General features: G+C 49.3%; 1 protein-coding gene across 1 annotated transcript in view; it reads right to left on the bottom strand.

The window, feature by feature from the left end:
* Nucleotides 1-3,174: 3,174 nt before the first annotated feature.
* The window catches only part of SWAP70 (switching B cell complex subunit SWAP70), a 78,182-nt gene continuing 64,047 nt past the window's right edge, over nucleotides 3,175-17,309 (bottom strand). The window contains exons 8-12 of the mRNA XM_036258465.1: nucleotides 14,235-14,342; nucleotides 12,226-12,392; nucleotides 5,737-5,935; nucleotides 4,675-4,771; nucleotides 3,175-4,363 (exon numbers count right to left, since the gene is read on the bottom strand). Coding sequence (XP_036114358.1) covers nucleotides 4,257-4,363; nucleotides 4,675-4,771; nucleotides 5,737-5,935; nucleotides 12,226-12,392; nucleotides 14,235-14,342 — 678 coding nt within the window. The 3' untranslated portion in view covers nucleotides 3,175-4,256. The remainder of the gene's footprint in view (nucleotides 4,364-4,674; nucleotides 4,772-5,736; nucleotides 5,936-12,225; nucleotides 12,393-14,234; nucleotides 14,343-17,309) is intronic.

Raw genomic sequence — 17,309 nt, 5'->3', positions numbered from 1 at the left:
GCAGTGTGTCCTCAGGGGAGCTAGTCCAGGACGCCCTGGCTGACCCATCAGAAGGGCAGAGACCATGAGAAATAACAGAGGAGAGAAAACATAGCAAGAGGGGCCCAGGGCTGCTGGTCTAAGCAGACAGTGCTGGCTGAGAAGAGGCAGGGGGGCTGACAGGGGCAGGACATGAGGGGTTCAGGTGGAAGGGGGCAGGCTGGGGGCTGAACGGAAGGGGGGTTGCTAAACGAAGCTTCCCTCTCCCCACGCCTCACATCCCAGGCCTTCAGCGGGGCCCTGTGGCCTGCTGGTGAGGAGGTGGACATAGTGGGAAGGCCTTCACTCCTGTGGGCACGTGCCCCTACGAGAGTGTGTCGCATCCATGCGGTGGGGACAGAAAAGGAATCTGAGGCTAGCCATGGTTGGAACTTAGCGTCCACAATTTACCCACGACCCAGGACCAAAGGTCTAGCTAGCCACCTCAGAAAGGTCAGTAGAGGCTAAGCATGGGACTGGAGGGTGGACATCCCGCTAGCTGGGTGGTGGGGGACAGAAACCCCAAGATAAAAATGTTTGAATCCAGCCCAGCTAGTGTGGCTCAGTGGGTGAGCACTGACCCATGCACCAAGAGGTCACTAGTTCAATTCCTGGTCAGGGCACATGCCCAGGTTGTGGGCAAAATCCCCAGTGGGGGGCATGCAGGAGGTGGCCAATCGATGTTCTCTCTCATTGATTTTCCTATCTCTTTCTCCCTCTCCCTTCCTCTCTCTCTAAAATCAATAAAGGGGAAAAAACGTCTTTAAAAAAATGTTTGCATCCAAATGTTTTTAAAGGACCTGCAAAGAGGCAAGTGGTCCAATGAACCTGCCTAGAAAAGGGTCAGGACCTGACTTGTCCCCTCCGTGTCCTTTTCTGCTGACCTGTAGGGGCCGGCCGGCCGCAGCATTCTGGAGGCACTGAGGTTAGTCAGCTGCACAGATCTGGACTGTAAAGCTGACACATGTTCCTCGTATAACCACTGCCCACTTCCATCGTCCCAGAAGGTTCACTTGTGCCCCTTTCCAGTCAATACCCCCCCACACACACACACCTGGGTAACCAACATTCTGACCTCAAAATCCACAGATTAGCTGTGCCAGTTCTGGAAATTAATATAAATGGAATCATTCAGGATGTTCTCTTGTGTTTGGCTTCTTGGCTCAACATAATATCTGAAATTCATCCACATTGTTGCATCTCTCAGTGAAATTCAAGTGTAGCATCCTGCCTGACTACACCACAACTCACTGATCTGTTCTCCGCTGCGGAGCATTCGTGCTTCCGGTTCGGGCCATCCCAAAGGTGCCGCGAAGCTCCTGGTGGGCCCCGGCGGACACGTGCCTCCTCCCGGGAGTGGAGCCACTGGCCGGAGGTAGCGGTCATGTTCAGCTTTAGTAGATACTACCAAGTAGCTTCCCAGAGTTGGGGGTGACTTACAGATCTCGAAATGAATATATAAAGAAGGAAGTAGATGGGGAGAGGAAAGGAGCATTCCTTAAACTAGTCCCAAGACTGATTCTTGCAGTGAGTTTTGAGCACCGGCTAGGAATTGGCGAAAGCTGGGCAGAGCCTCTTCCCCCTTCCATGTGGCCTGACCTGAACCTGACCCTCGCCCCTCTAGGGCAGCTGTGCCCTGCTGGAGCTTCCGCGAGGGTGCGGAGGAGGCTTTGCCAGGAGGAGCAGGCACAGCGCTCCGCGAGGCACATCACCAGCGGGGCGGGCACATGTCCCTCACCAGTGCTGGGCGGTCCTGACAGGCCCTCCCTGTGCTCAGCTTAGCCACTTGGAAGACACCAAGGTCACAGCAGCATTTGCACATCACACCTCAGCAGCCTGCATCGCCCTTTCAAACAGATGCGGAGCAGCTTCCTTCAATCTGTACGGAAAGGGCAGTTACAGCGTCTGAAGTGCAACGCCCCACACGGTGCCAGAGCCCCTGCCCACCGCTCTGCCAGCTCACAGAGCCAGCCAGCGGCTCTCCCTTCCAGGCGCACCCCATTTACACCCAAGGGGTCAACTGTGGGACACCTTAAAGGGAAACCCTGCCTCGAGGAGCCTGTTGTGTTCTGGCCCACAGAACGTGCCTTCCTGTAGAGAAGGCCTTCTGGCCCTGGCCGGTTTGGCTCAGTGGTTAGAGCATCGGCCCACGAACCACAGAGACTGGGGTTCGGTTCCCGCCAAGGGCACATACCTCGGTTTGTCCCCAGCCCTGGTTGGGGTCGTGTGGGTGGCAACCACTCCATGTGTCCCTTTCACGTCGATGTTTCTCTCTCTCTTCCCCCCTCTCTCCCTCTTGCTCTATCTGAAGATGGATGCAAAAATGCCCTTGGGTGAGGATAAAAAAAAAAGAGAGAGAGAGGTCTTCTCAACCTCAGCACTATGGACATCTTAGTCCAGATCACTCTTTGCAGCCGAGGGCTGCTCTGTGAATCGTGGGACGTTGGGCAGCACTCCTGGCCTCTGCCCACTAGATGCCGGCAACATCCCCAGTTGTAACAATCAAAACTGTCTCCAGACACTGCCAAATGTCCCCTGGGGGGCGAAAACCATGCCTGGTTGAGAACCAATGCAGTAGAGACAAGTTTTTTAAAAAACTCCAGCCAGTGTGACCTCTCCTTCCAGAAGGGAGAGATCAGCTTACCAGACGTGCTCAAGCTGGACGGAGTGGCCCGCTTTGTCCACAACAGGCATTTTAATCTTGGCAACAAAAACAAAACAAATCTTGGCAACCCAAACAGAAAACTACAGTTTACTCTGGTGAAGCAGAAAGACACAGGACTCTGGGCAGGCAGAGGCAGGAGATGTGGCGGTGACAGCAACAGTGAGGGAGAACCCAGCTGTCAGTTCCCGGCTGAGCGGACACGCCGGCCAGGGTTCCCACTCCAGTGATCACACACCAAACGCGAGGCCTCAGCCACTTCCTGACCGCGCTCAGCATGGGGTCCACACCCCCAACCCCCTGTTTCCAGGCGCTGCTGCTAAACAAAGTCCCTCTCACTGCACAAAAATACGCGCGCACACACTCCACTTATTAAATGTCTGTTGTTCTGGTATTTATTTTTTATTTTTTTACTGAGTCCATTTTTAAAAAAGACCGTACAAAATATTTTAATATATATTGGAAAATTAGCAAAAAATTAAGAATGTTCAGCATATTAAATTGTACATTTAGGTAAGAATGTTTGAAATTATAAATATTTTGTTCCTTCTCAACACCGCACATGACAAAAAATACATTTAAAAATTTTTTTCATACATAGTTCCCATAAATGATCATATTCCTGGTTATCAAGTAGAAGGCCTGATCATGACGAGCATTCAGACTCCTGACGTATTCTGTACAGTAACTACAAAGTGAAACATGGGTTCCGTCAGCAATCCGACAGCTGATAAATCTCGGGAGGAATTCAGTTAGTATCAGAATGTCATTCCAAACAGAATTTACATAGTTTGCCTATGTGCTCTGATTCATAAATACAGCAGGTCCTTGAATAACATCATTTTGTTCAACATTGTTCTGTTACAATGTTGATGAGATGCCGCAGAAACTTGGCTGGTTTTTCCGAACTGGCCTGCGGTAGAACTGGTTTTGCTGTTCGTCATTTCACTCAGGGTTGGAGACCGGGCCATGATGTTAAGCGAGGACTTACTGTATCTATCTGGACTGGAGCATTGTTTAAAAGGTGCCACTGAAGCCGGATGTCGGTCAGTGACACTGTGCATCAGGCAGACACCCTCTGCACAACCACAGACCGAGCGGCTCGGTGGCGGCAGGTCCACCGCAGCGGCTGGCCGTCGGCGGTGCTCCGGGCGGTCCGCGGGAACGGCGGGCCCTGGCGAGCAGACCGGCCAGCCTAGTTTGGAAGCGCACCCGGAGCAGCACACGCGCTGCAGAGGACATGCCGGACTGCAGTCCGCGGCTCCGATCTCCCGGTGGTCCTGAGCACCAACCCGCTCCCCCCAACCCCGCGATGGCCGACAAGAATCTGAGCGCTACAAAGGAATGTCCAGAGGTTTTCCAAAAAAACAAAAAACAAAAAGAGTCCATGTAGAGCTGGACAGGGTTGACTCTTTCTCCTTTTCATGCGAGCCCTTGTTTGCAGGAAGATAAACAAGCTCCCGCAGTACACGGACCAACAGGACGTAGAAGGAAGAGAGAAGCAGCGAAGCCGGTCCCTTCTGTCTGGCACACAAAGTGACCCGGCCGCACCAAACCCGCCGCGTGACTGCTGCGGTCACTCGGTGCCCTTCTTCCCCTTCCAGCTCCTCTCCCGCTCCTCCAGCTCCGCCTGGGTGAACGCGGCCGGGCCCCAGTGCGTGATCAGGTGAGGGTTTTTGGAACCTGAGAGACAAACATGCTTTCAATGTAGGAAGTACTGTATTCTTCAACTAACATTATAATTTTCCCACAGACAAAATAGTAATTGTTCTACTTGATTTCTTCTCTGGGGAGCATCTATAAGTGTCACCAAAACAACCAGAAGATGTCCTCGAAGGGAAGGACCAGGCCTTCTCATCTGAGAGGGCAAGTGAGTCAGGAAAATGTACCCTCAACAGCCTGGTTTCTGGAGAAGTTTCTTTGCACAATTCAAACATGTAATAAAACAAAGACACAAACCGAATGAATCCACACTGCTGGGAAGACGGTGTTACCTGGCTCTATGAGTCGGATCAGCCCTTCGTGCTGGGCCACTTTGTCCTTCCAGCTCTTGGTCTTACTAGTCGCCATTTCCAGCTTCTTTTTAACTCCCTGAAACAAAAGGAGACTCAGGATTATGCAAAACACCCTGGGAGTGTAAGAGTCAAATAACGACTGGCCACGTACTATACACTCAGGCCCTTCTCACTGAACCCTCACGGCCACTCTAAGGAGCAGGAACTGTTACCACTCCCATTTTACAGGGGTAGAAACTAGGATTCAGAGCAGTTAAGTAACCTGCCTGAGGTCACACAGAGCACCTAATCCACACTAATCACAGACGGAGGTAAAATCCTGTGCCAGCTGCAGCGGCCTGCGTCTCGGCTCCAACCCACCCTCCCTCATCCTGCTGTGACACCAGGGAGTCTCCCGCCAGCTGGCATAGTCTGAGCTCTGCCAGCAGAGGGTGCTGCAGGGACACTGGAGGACGGGGCTTGGCTTCCCAGTTCCACTGTGCTCTTCCCAGGGGCTCCTGTGGCACGTGGGACACCGTGGTGCTCACCCAGGGAGTTTCAGCGGCACCTCCCCGTGGCAGCTTCGGCCAGTGCCCCAGAGGCGGCCTCCCAGTGAGTCATGCGGGCGCCACACCTGGGCGAGCGCTTCTGCCATCCCACGGGCCAAGGCCGGCCCCCCAGAGGCCTGATTCCAGCACCGGGCTCACGGGGACCCTGTTCCAGATGTGTCCTTCCTGGGTGCTCCACCTCAGGCCTGGAGGCACGGCTGCCTCCTGCATCTGCCATTCCCACGCCCGTAGAGTTCTCTTTGCCCTTCCTAGGCAATCCTGTCATACCTAACGCTTGTTCACATAAATGTCCCTGCTGGACTTACTGCGTGATCTCTGCCTCCTGACTGCACTCTAACCAGTGGGCGTCACCACCTGTGAAGCTGCTGCTTTCCTCTCACCTACGCTAAGCAGAATTCTTACTACGGCTCCTTGCGGCTGAGCACATTTTTCCGATCGAAAACATGCTCGTTTTTAACAACTTCGATGCACACGTTTGCAGGGGTGAGTTCACCTCGTACTGCTCGAGCGCCTGCTCCCGCTCCAACTCCAGCTGTTCCAGCTGCGCCATGGCTTCCTGAAGGGCCTGCTCCTTCATGACGCGCTGGTTCTCCAGCTCCTGCTTCTCCGCTTCGGTCGTCTGGATGGCCTGCTGCTGCTCCAGGTGCCACTTTTCCAGCTCGGCCCTCTTAGAAGACTCTTCCTCCAGCAACCTGCAACGTGGGGAGCTCAGGGTCACCGGAGCCCGGCCACGCCCCTGGCCCAGCACGTGATGGGGACACTCGGAGCAGAAGAGAGTATCTGGGGTCACCTAGTCCGCCTCTCTCACTTTACCAGGAGGAGACTAGGAGCCAGGAAGACCTACGTCCACAGGACCGGCAACGTGACCCTCGTGTCCTGCTCCAAACTCTGCTTCACTCTTCTGAAAACAACGCAGTGACATTTAAGGAGGGCCCAGTGTGCCACGGACGGGGCCAGGAGCTACGTGTATTCTGAATTAACCTTCACAAGATGCCTGAGTACTATTATTACTCACACTGTAGTGATGAGGACGTGAGCACAAAGGTTAAGGGACCTGCACCAGGCCCTTCGCCTGGCAGATGGTAGGGCCAAGGTCTGAACCTGCCTGATTACTACAACATTCAAACACTTTCATCTAGTGAAACACCTGTTACGAAGGAAAAAGCTGGTAAGTAAACTAAAGAAGTGAGGGAAGAAGCAGCTAACAAAAGTAGAATAGAATCAGATACCATTTACTGAACAATTACTACCTGCCACACACTTCATCATCACCAACCCCCACACGAGGCGTCAGATCCACATCACAGATGGAGCCATCGGAAACCACACTGCACAGGTAGCAACAGATTTCAACCCAGGTCGGCCTGAGTCCAAAATGGCACAATAACAACTTACCTCTCAAAATTTCCAGATATACAGGTGTGTAACTAAACTAAACTCAACTAAACTGACAGAGAGCCCAAACCTTACCCAAAGTACAGCAAAGTGGTCAGATGCCAGCCCAGGATGGGACACACCTCCAGTGCTTGACCGTCAGCAACAAGCCACACGCCGGCCAGTGACTACACCTAGAGCGTCTGCTCTTCTAAAAGCGACAGCAAAACCCTGGCCGGTTCGGCTCAGCGGTTACAGCGTCAGCCTGCGGTCCAGAGAGACCCGGGTTCGGTTCCTGCTAAGGGCGCATACCTCGGTTGCAGTTTGTCCCCGGCCCTGGATGGGTCGTGCAGGTGGCAGCCACTCAATGTGTTCCTGTCATGTGGATGTTTCTCTCTCTCCCCCACTCTATCTGAACAAAAAAATGGAAAAATGTCCTCGGGTGAAGATAAAAAAATAAAATAAAATAAAAGCGACAGCAAAGGAAGTAAAGGAACAGAACGCCCACCCCTCACCTGACCAGCCCCCAACTCCTCCACCCCAGCCCCACCCCACCACTGTAAACACTCACTCTAGCACCCTGCGAGGTGGTTACCCAACTCAGCTCAATACCCTGTGTGATGGGCCGCTCACCCCTTCACAAACCGGCCGTTTGCTTATGGGCAGCCTCAATGCCTAGAAGGTTCTTCCTCAGCCCTCCCATCTCCTATCCCTAAGTCCATGTAGGTCCAATCTGTGCCCCCTTCGCTGTCTCCTGGACTGTGATGTCCCCACCTGAACACACTGCGAATGTGGTCTGACAGCGCAGTTTCTTTGCTACCCGCCCGCCACGGCTTTTCTCGGCACTGGGGATACAAAGTGAACAAGCCTGGAAGGGCCTGGAGTCTTTATCCTGGTGTGAAAGCAGGGAGGGGCGGGCAGCGCAGTGCTAAGGCTCCCCAGCACCTGAATGCCCTTCACAAGTCTAGAGAGTCTGGCCCAGCAGGTGTCTCGATGGAAAGTGGGTGCATCTCCCACACAGAGCCACAGGCCGGGCACCTGCCCTCCACCCCCGCAGCCACGGGACGCTGAAAGTCTGAGTGGGCGGGCTGAGCAGATAGCTCTCTGGGATCTTTGACTCTGAAGTGGCTGACACAAAGAAGCAGAGCCTGTGGAGAATGTGTATTGCTGGTGGCAGCCACATCCACTACTGAGCGGTGCAGCAGCGTCTACCGACACAGTGCCAATGATGGCGCCGCTGGCATCCTGACTGGACCTTCCCAGGCTGTGGTTTAGGCGGCTCAGCCTCCCCTGGTTCCTGCCTGTCCACCTGCTTTTCTGTGGGATTGGTGAACGACGCAAGGACTTCCAAGAACTATTTCTTACTTTAGCTGACCCACTTTGGTTTCTGTGGTTTGCAAACAAGCCCCTGACCAAAGAACTTAACCTCTCTGTGCCTCAGTTTCCTCATTTACAAAAAATGTATAGGAACTATACCCACCATCAACGGTTTGCTGATGCATTAAATGTGATAATGCCTGTAAGGTACTTAGAACAGAGCCTACCGTGCAGAAAGTGCTGACAACCAGCACCTCTCTGTTACAGAGACTGTCACCTCATTGCTCCGGATCCTTCTCATTCACTGAGGCTGCCCGAGCGTCTGTGAGGTTCTTGATGATCATGTCACAAGGAAGTAAAACTCCAAGTCTTTTCTAATGAATCCTGTCCTTGTTCTGTCAGCATTTTAAACTATCTTCTTTATTAAATGATGATATAAGACCATCATTTCAGCCTGTCAGTATCTTTTAACACATTGTTGACCGGCAAATTTATGCAGAAGTTATCTCATGTCACTGGCTATTTTTCGTAATTGAGTATGAAAGTGAAACAATCTAAATAAGCTTCAGTATACTTTATTTATACATAATAAATTTAAATAAAACTTTGTACATATCTGCTACATATTCTATTTTATACATATTATATGTTTTAGTAGTTTTTTTGGTGTGGCGTACTGTGTAGCAATCACCTACGTGCAGTGGTGCACAACACGTTTTGCAAATATATCTGGTTTCGCTGCACTTCCGTCTAGAGATAACTCCTGCTTACGTACATACAAAGACTGAAATTTTGGAAGAAATAATCCAAAAGAGGCCTAATTTTATATAGTCTGTCTTCATTAGATGTATTTTGTAAATTATCACTAAGATGGAAAAATGTAAGAATTTGCTCGAACCTCATTCTGCTCATAGTTTCAGGAAATACTGGAGCATCAACCAAAGGGTCCGTTGACCAGTAATCCCTCCAATGTGATTTTTTTGTTTGTTTGTCCCATTAATATCAACACACTGAGAAACTTCTTACGAAGTTAACTCGTGAGCGGTCAACAATGTGTCAAGAGCATTTATTTTGACATTCCATACATTATCTCTTCCTCTCATCTGCACAAGAGATAGAGGAACAGAGGCCAGCACACTGAGTGAAGACCACGCCAGCCCTCACACTGAGCGCCGGGCACGCGCTATCTGCAAGGCGGGCAGCGACCCTCGTTTTATAGATAAGGGACTGGAGGCGCAGCGCAGTGAAGTAGCTTTTCTAAAATGACACGGCTAGAAAGCAGCTGGGTCTCAAGCCCAGCCCTCACTCAGAGCTTGGTTCCTAACTGCCTTCAAATACATGAAAAGTATTGTCACATGACTGTTGTTCCAAGAGGCCCCAATAAGTAGAATTTGGATCCAATGACTCATTTGCAAAATACCCCTTGGGCGCTTGCGGTGTGCCCGGCACTGCACCAGTTGCTGAGACCTCAGACCTGGCTAAACTATGCTACGAGGCCTTACAGATCCAAAGACACAGTAGGGGGAAGTTATCAAGGGGCAGATGATGGCTCAGCCTCAAGAACTTTCCAATAATTGAGTTGTCCCAATGTCAGATGAACAGTTTCCTTCTGAGTCCCCGTTCAGAAGAGGCTAGATAACCTTCAGATTACACACTGAAAAAACAAACTTCAATTTTAATATAAAAAAAAAGATCCAGATGTATCAAGTCAAAATTTTTGTATTTAAACAATTTACTATATAAAGTATCTCTAGGGAAACTGACAGAGAAAGGGTCACCCACTGGAAGGACAAGATGCCAAATATTCCAAAAATGACTCACTATTGTTGGAAGGAAGGACGGGAGGGTTAACCAAAAAGCCCCTGACATACACCCTTCGCCTAAGATTATGTTTCATGTCATCACAGCCAGACATAAATGTTTCTATCCCAACTCCACGAAGACTTCCCTTGATTTTCCTACCCAGAAAGGCCTGTCCTGGGACTGCGGGCAGGAGAAAGCCCCTAGCCATCATGACAAAAGGACCCTCCGAACCAGGCCCAGCCTCCGGGACTTCAGGAATGAGAGGGACTCGCCTCACTTAAAAATGACCACTAGAGGGCATCAGTTCATCTATTTCAAGTTCCCAAAATTAAGTTGAAAGAAAAATAATTTAGAATAGTAAAATAATTATATTCATAAAGTGGCCTTTGCACGCCAAGAAAAGGTTAACTTTTGTGCAGTAATTTCAGCTTATTGGTACAAATCAGTACATATGTAATAGCCACATTTGCATTCAAAAGGTTGAAACCATTTTGCTATATACTTAAATCAGACTATACAAAACAATTACCCAGAGTTTTTTGTTGTTGTTTTTTTTCTTTATTGATTTTGGAGAGAAAAGAAGGGAGAAGAAGAGAGAGATAGAACCATCGATGAGAGAAAACATCAATTGCTGCCTCCTGCATTACCCCCACCGGGGATCGGCCCCCAACCTGGGCATGTGCCCTGACCAGGAATCAAACTGGCGACCTCTTGGTGCGTGGGTCAATGCTCAACAACTGAGCCACACCAGCCAGGCACAGCCAGAGTTTTTAAAATAATAATACACATGCCTGGCTCCTATCTCAGATATTTTGATTCGATAAATGTGGGATAGACCCTACATCTGTATTTTGTAAAAGTTATACAGGTGATTCTGATATTTACCATTGGTTAAAAAATATAAGTTTTATTATCCAAAATTGTCCCTTATTCAAAAGATCATTCATTCGATAAATAAAAAATAACTAATACTTTAATAAATTTCTAGAGTTATCTGGTTCCCTTTGTGATCTAATCTCCGAGGTGTTATATATATATATATTTTTTTAAGTCCTCACCCAAGGATATTTTTTCATTTATCTTCAGATAGAGTGGGAGAGAGGGAGGGAGAGGGGGACAGAGAGATAGAGAGAGAGCGAGATCAACTGGTTGCCTCCCACACAGGCTGGGGATTGAACCGCAACCGAGGTACCTACAACTCTTTGGTCCCTACAACTCTTTGGTCCGCGGGCCAACGCTCTAACCACTGAGACAAACCAGCCAGGGCAAATCTCTGCTGTGTTATAATCAACCTCTCTCGAAACTGCAGGAAAGTTATACATATATCATAGCTCACCTGTGCATTCTCTGCACAAGGGGAATCTATCTATAAACTCCCAACACACCACAGACTATAAAGAGGCTCAAAAACCATCCTGTGCGCCTTTGCCTCTTTTTGAAAGTCACACGGGCTCAAACCTTCCCATGAGTGAATCTTGTACTCACATCACTGCCAGCGGCAACTGGGTGCAGTTCCAAGAATCTAGTTAACATCACAGCACGCGGAACAATGCTTGTGGGCCTGTAAACGCCAGGCAATGTGCCAAGCATTTCATTTTCTATTTAGAAGATAAGTTTTCCCTAAAAGAATTAAAATGTTCACAACCTATTTATTTTTGAAGGCATGTTGACAAAGTACACAACCAAGACCTCCTCTCTTCTCTTCCTACCTAAACGGCAAACCAACCTCCTCTGCTGCTCCCCACGAAGAACGGCAGCCACGGAAAGGTACCCCAGGCCGCCTCACAACTGCCCCGAAGCAGGGAGCCGGCGAAGCCTGCGTGGACCTCCACGGCCCAGCTGCTGCCCTGGGCGCGCATGCGCGGTGTCAGGGGACATGGCAAAGACGCACAAGGGGAAGCAAGTCAGAAACGGCCAGAGGAGAGCTCACATTTCCCTTCGGGGTCTTCACTCTACCCCGCCCTCCCTGCTGCTGCAAAGGCCAGCAATTCAGAGTTCTCATAGCAGAACATGACGTCATAAATAGCAAACCTGACTTTAAAAGCTCTAAGGAAAAAAATAATCTAGATCTGAAAAACTTCTAAAACTAGGATTCCAAATAATAATTATTTACAGAATGTCACTACTCCTGAATGACGGAATGAAAACTGCTTATTTCCTCCTTATCCCCCCAAAGTGGCTGCAACTCTGGGGTGAAGCAGGCCCGTCTCCATACCCAAGGTCCTTCTCTGGTCTGGAACATGTCGACGACGCCAGGATCTCACCAGAGCTGATCCTGGGTCCAGGGACATCCTAGAATATGACTGAGGCACCCCATCCAACATACCCAAGACTGCTCTAAAACAGATATAGGTCAGTCTTTAGCCCCAGAAGCAAGGGTCCTCCATGCCCCAGACTGAGTATAAACAACACAGGCTGCGCCTCCACCAGCTGTGCGAGTCGCCCCTAGCAACCGCGTGTGAGGTGCACATGCACACCAATCCAGCACCTGGCCTGCAGCTTCCGCACGGTCTCTTCATCTTGCCGGGCCTGTCTCTCATCCTCGAGAGCCTCCTGCAGCTTTAGGTACATGTCTTCCAGCTCCTGCACTCGCTGCAAATACTGTTCCAGTTCAGAGGACTTTTGGGCAACCTGTTCTTCCATCTGCTGTCTGATCTGATGGTACAAAAGGGTCATATTTAAACACCGGTGGACTTCACCCTCAGGGAAACCCTCCCACTCTGCCAGCACCCTGAGGGGTTGCCACAGCCCACAACTGCAGCCCTTCAGGGTAGGGGGGCCCTGCCTTCCGTCCTTGAACAAAAATGGAGGAACAGAGCACCCCAGTCCCAGTACCAACACCAGGACCACACCTACGGAGTCCGGGGACAAACTACAACCCCAGTGCTATTTTCCTGCCCCAGTACACTCTCCATCTTCTCCACTCCACACTTTGAATCAAGTCAAGGGGAAAAAACTGCTCCCTCGTATCATTTCTCTTTAAATTCTTTTCAATTTTAAAATTACAAGCTTCTTACCAACAGAGTCTTCTCTAACAGGAATGAACGTTTCCCCAGTTACAACTGCCAAAGGGAAGAGGAATCCCTGATGGGCATGACTCCCGCACTTGCCTGGCAGCCTAGCACCCCATCCTCCCTCCCTCCCGAGGGCACCTCCAAACCTGGGCGGGGTTCAAGCCCTAATGTCCTAATGAGTTTAGGGTTTCTCCCTTCTGGACTTAAGAGTCTGAATCTCTGCCTTAACAATGAAAAGACAAGACCATCCTAAATGTCATAGCATACATATGAGCATATGTGTCTGACATTTATAAAATAGTTTCACTTGTGCCCTGGCCGGTTTTGCTCAGCGGTTAAAGCATCGGCCTGCGGTCCGGAGAGACCCGGGTTCGGTTCCCGCTAAGGGCATGTACCTCGGTTGCAGTTTGTCCCCGGCCCTGGTTGGTCGTGCGGGTGGCAGCCACTCGATGTGTCCCTTTCACATCGATGTTTCTCTCTCTTTCTCTCCCTCCTGCTCTATCTGAACAAAGAATGAAAAAGTGTCCTCAGGTGAGGATAAAAAAAAATAAAATAAAATAGTTTCACTTGTATTAGCTCACTTTATCCTCATAACAGCCATGACCGATCATATGACAACCCCTGACTGACAGAACGAATGCTCAGCGAGAAGGAGCCGAGAGGAGACAAGCCCAGCCTCCTTCCCAGCACGGCTGCCTTCCCCTGCGGCCTCTCCTCACAACTCGGGCATGTCCACCTCAACTCCAAACAACGTCACCAGGCCATGCGACGAGCATCCACGTAGCAGGCACTGGGCTCAGCACCCACACATTTAGAACTCAATGTGAGAAGGAGGACCGGCTAGCTACGTGAATCCTGGGTTCCTTGGGGATGGGAACCTCTAAAATTAATCAGAACTGCCAACAGCAGCAGACCAGAATTTGTATGTTCTCACGGTTTCAGAACCTCCTTCTTTGCTCATTACAGAGGAGAAATGTCATGGAGCCTCTGCATCCTTTTTCCATAGCTATTTATTTTCAAAGCCAGGACACTGAGAAGGAAGAGGGATGCTCCTAATAATTATACCAGGATGGCAGGGACTGTCTCGGTCAAACCAAGACCTACAGTCACCCTAACCACAGCACTTATCACCCCATCCCTCACATTTCCACTTCCTGGTCTTAAAAGCAAGGTTTATGTCTTTTACCTTTACTTCCTTGGCATGGTGCCCAGCACATGGAAGGTGCTCAATAAACTGATAATGGATGAGCGAACAAACACAGGACACCCCCCAGCCCACTGCAGGTCGGGAGCAGAGCCCAGCTGAAAAAGCCTCACCGCAGCCTCCCAGCCTCTGACACAACACACACACACACACACACACACACACACACACACACACACCCCTCTGTGAGCTGACCCAGCAGCCTCCCAGCCTCCGACACCGCCCCCCCAGGCCACCTCTGAGCTGACACAGCAGCATCCCCAGCCGCGCGGGACTCACGAGCTTCTCGCGCTCCAGCTCCGTGCTGAACCTGGCCTGCAGCTCCACTTGAGTCTGAAGGCGTTTCTTTTCTTCTTCTGCTGCCCGAGATGCTGCTTCTTCCAGTTTCTACCCGATCAAAATCCCACCCACAGAAAAGTAGGGCATGTTACAGTGGAAGTGCATTTGGGGGGAAAAAATGGTCACGCTTCAACACATGCAAGAATCCAAACATTCTTAATGTTCCATAAATTTAAAACAAAAACATTTAGATCCATTCCATCAATTTTCTCAGTCAACATACAAAACAAATTAGTCAAATGAATGACACTGGTAAGTCTGAGCAACATTTTGCAAAGGGGTCATTGAGTGAAATTCACCTGTAAACGCATTCACGAGGTTCGAGATCTATTTATTGAGCTCTTCCTGTAAAGTATTGTCATCTTATACATTATTCCTGAGAACTTTTAACAGAGCTCAATTTCTAGAAGGATGGCATGAGGAACTCCATATGCCCCTTCCCCAGTGAAACAACCATTTCGTCTCTGAGAATTACCCTAAGGGCACACAGCAAATGGAGAACACTGATCCATGACAATCAACCTAGTCTCAGTAGTAAGAGTGAGAGTCTATGGCATTGGAGCCACAGTCGGCCCCTTCTCTTCCCCCACGATGTCGGTGAGAAGGAAGGTCTACCCCACGGCAATGGAACCAACAACACAGGGCTCCCCCTCCTCAGCTCACAGTCCAGGCTGTGGCATCTCCCCAGGAGGGGTTGGTCACCAGTATTTCTCATTCACCCAGGTCCATGTTGCAGAAACCCTATTCCAGGGAAGAGTGGCTAAGAGGTCAGGGGTTCTCTTCCTCCACCAGCCCCCATTCATAGGGTAGAAGTGTCACCTCAGGTATGACAGGCACGGGCACCCCTGTCCCAACTCACTTGAAGGGCAGAGGTTCCACACTGGGAGAAACAAACTGAGACAAGAGGTAACCACCTAGGGACAGGCCCACCAAGCAGGGTATCATTCCAAGAGACACAGACCACTGTCTCAATGCCAGATCCAGAGCATTGTCCAGGGAGAAAGCAGGCCCTGAAGCTCTCCCCAAAAGAGCTAACTTTATCTAAACAGTGTGAGAAGTTCAAGCCTAAAGATGCTCTTAAAAACAATGGACATTTGGGTGGTAAGGAATATGAAGAGGCTTGTAGCTCCATGAGACCAACAAACTAAACCACAGGCCAGCTAGAAGTTTGACAGTGAGAATCTGGCTGAGCCCTGGCCGGGTGGCCTAGTTGGTAGGAGCATTGTCCCATACACCAAAAGGTTGTAAGTTCGATTCCTGGTTGGGACAAGTACAGATGGCAACCAATCAATATTTCTCTCTCACATCAGTGGTTTCTCTCTCTCCCTTCCTCTCTCAAAAAAATCAATAAACAGCCTCGGGTGAGGATTTTTTTTAAAAAGATTCTGGCCAAGATAGCAAAGAAGAGGCCTCCTGCAGCAGTCTCCAAGACAGCCTGTAGACCGGTATTCGCATAGCATCAGACTGCGGGGCAAATGAAAACAATAGAGCAATCACTGGAGATTAGGGAGCTCTAATAGCTGGATATGACACCAACAGAGGCAGATTAACAGAGAGACACACTCATCCCGTCATCCCGGGGCACTGTACACCTGCCCAGGCACTCCTCTGAGGAACAGTCACAGGGTACACCTGCCCAGGCACTCCTCTGAGGAACAGTCACAGGGTACACCTGCCCAGGCACTCCTCTGAGGAACAGTCACAGGGTACACCTGCCCAGGCACTCCTCTGAGGAACAGTCACAGGGTACACCTGCCCAGGCACTCCTCTGAGGAACAGTCACAGGGTACACCTGCCCAGGCACTCCTCTGAGGAACAGTCACAGGGTACACCTGCCCAGGCACTCCTCTGAGGAACAGTCACAGGTTTCACTCTGTGAGGAAAACAGACCCCAATGAAATGGTCCAGCCACGTCACTAAACAAATAAATGAACAAACAACAAGCCATTGGGGGAGGAAAGGAAGACATATCCAGGTGCATACAACATATTATCTAAAATGTCCAGTTCTCCACAAAAATGTATGAGATGTACAAAGAAAGGGAACAGTGTGCACATGCACAGGGAAGAGCAGGCAATAGAAACTGCCTTTGAAAGGGCTCGGATGGTGGATTTAGCTTAGACTTCAAAGAAGTCACACGTTCAGAGAACTAAAGGAAACCATGCTTGAGGAAGCAATAGAAGGTATGGTGATATGCATCAAATAGAGAATATCAATAAGAAGATAGAAATTATAAAAAGAACCAAATGAAAATTCTGGAGCTGAAAGTACAATAACTGAAATGAAAAAGTCACTAGAGGTTCTAATACACACATGTGGACTGCAAGAAGAATCTATCAAAGACTGAGAGAAATTATGCAGTCTGAAGAACAGAGAGGAAACGGAATGAAGAAAAATGAACAGAACCTCAGAGAAATGTGGGACACCATTAATTATACCAATATTCACAGAATGAGACTATCAGGAGAGGAAAGAAAGAAGTAGAAAAATATTTGAAGGAAAAATGGCTGAAAAGTTACCCAATTTGATGTAAAACATTACACATCCAAGAAGTTCAACTCTAGGATGAAACAAAGACATCTAACACCCACACACATCATAGTAAAACTGGAAAGATGAAGGCAAAAAGAAAATCCTGAAAGTAACAACAGAAAAATGATTCATCACACACAAGGAATTCCAATAAGACTGACAGCTGACTTCTCATCAGAAACATATGACTAGTTCTGGTCAAAATATTGCAAACAGAAGTGAAGTGTGACATTTCTGTGCCAGAGTACTTAATTGCCAAACCCTGGAACATTATTGATTCTGGTAGAGTAAATAGCAAGATTTGAGATGTTGGCTGTTACATAAACCTGGATTTCATAATTATAGATGCATACTCTCTGATCCAGCCCACTTCTGACATTATTCTATAGATACATTAGAACATGTATGAACATGGGTACAAAATAATTCCCTATAGCATTATTTATTAAAACAACTCAAATGTTCATCAATAAAGGACTGGTT

This window comes from Molossus molossus, unplaced genomic scaffold (assembly GCF_014108415.1).
Source record: "Molossus molossus isolate mMolMol1 unplaced genomic scaffold, mMolMol1.p scaffold_m16_p_13, whole genome shotgun sequence".
NCBI classification, from domain to species: Eukaryota; Metazoa; Chordata; class Mammalia; order Chiroptera; family Molossidae; genus Molossus; species Molossus molossus.
The sequence above is the reverse complement of the archived record's forward strand: the minus strand, read 5'-3'. Positions and strand labels throughout refer to the sequence as shown.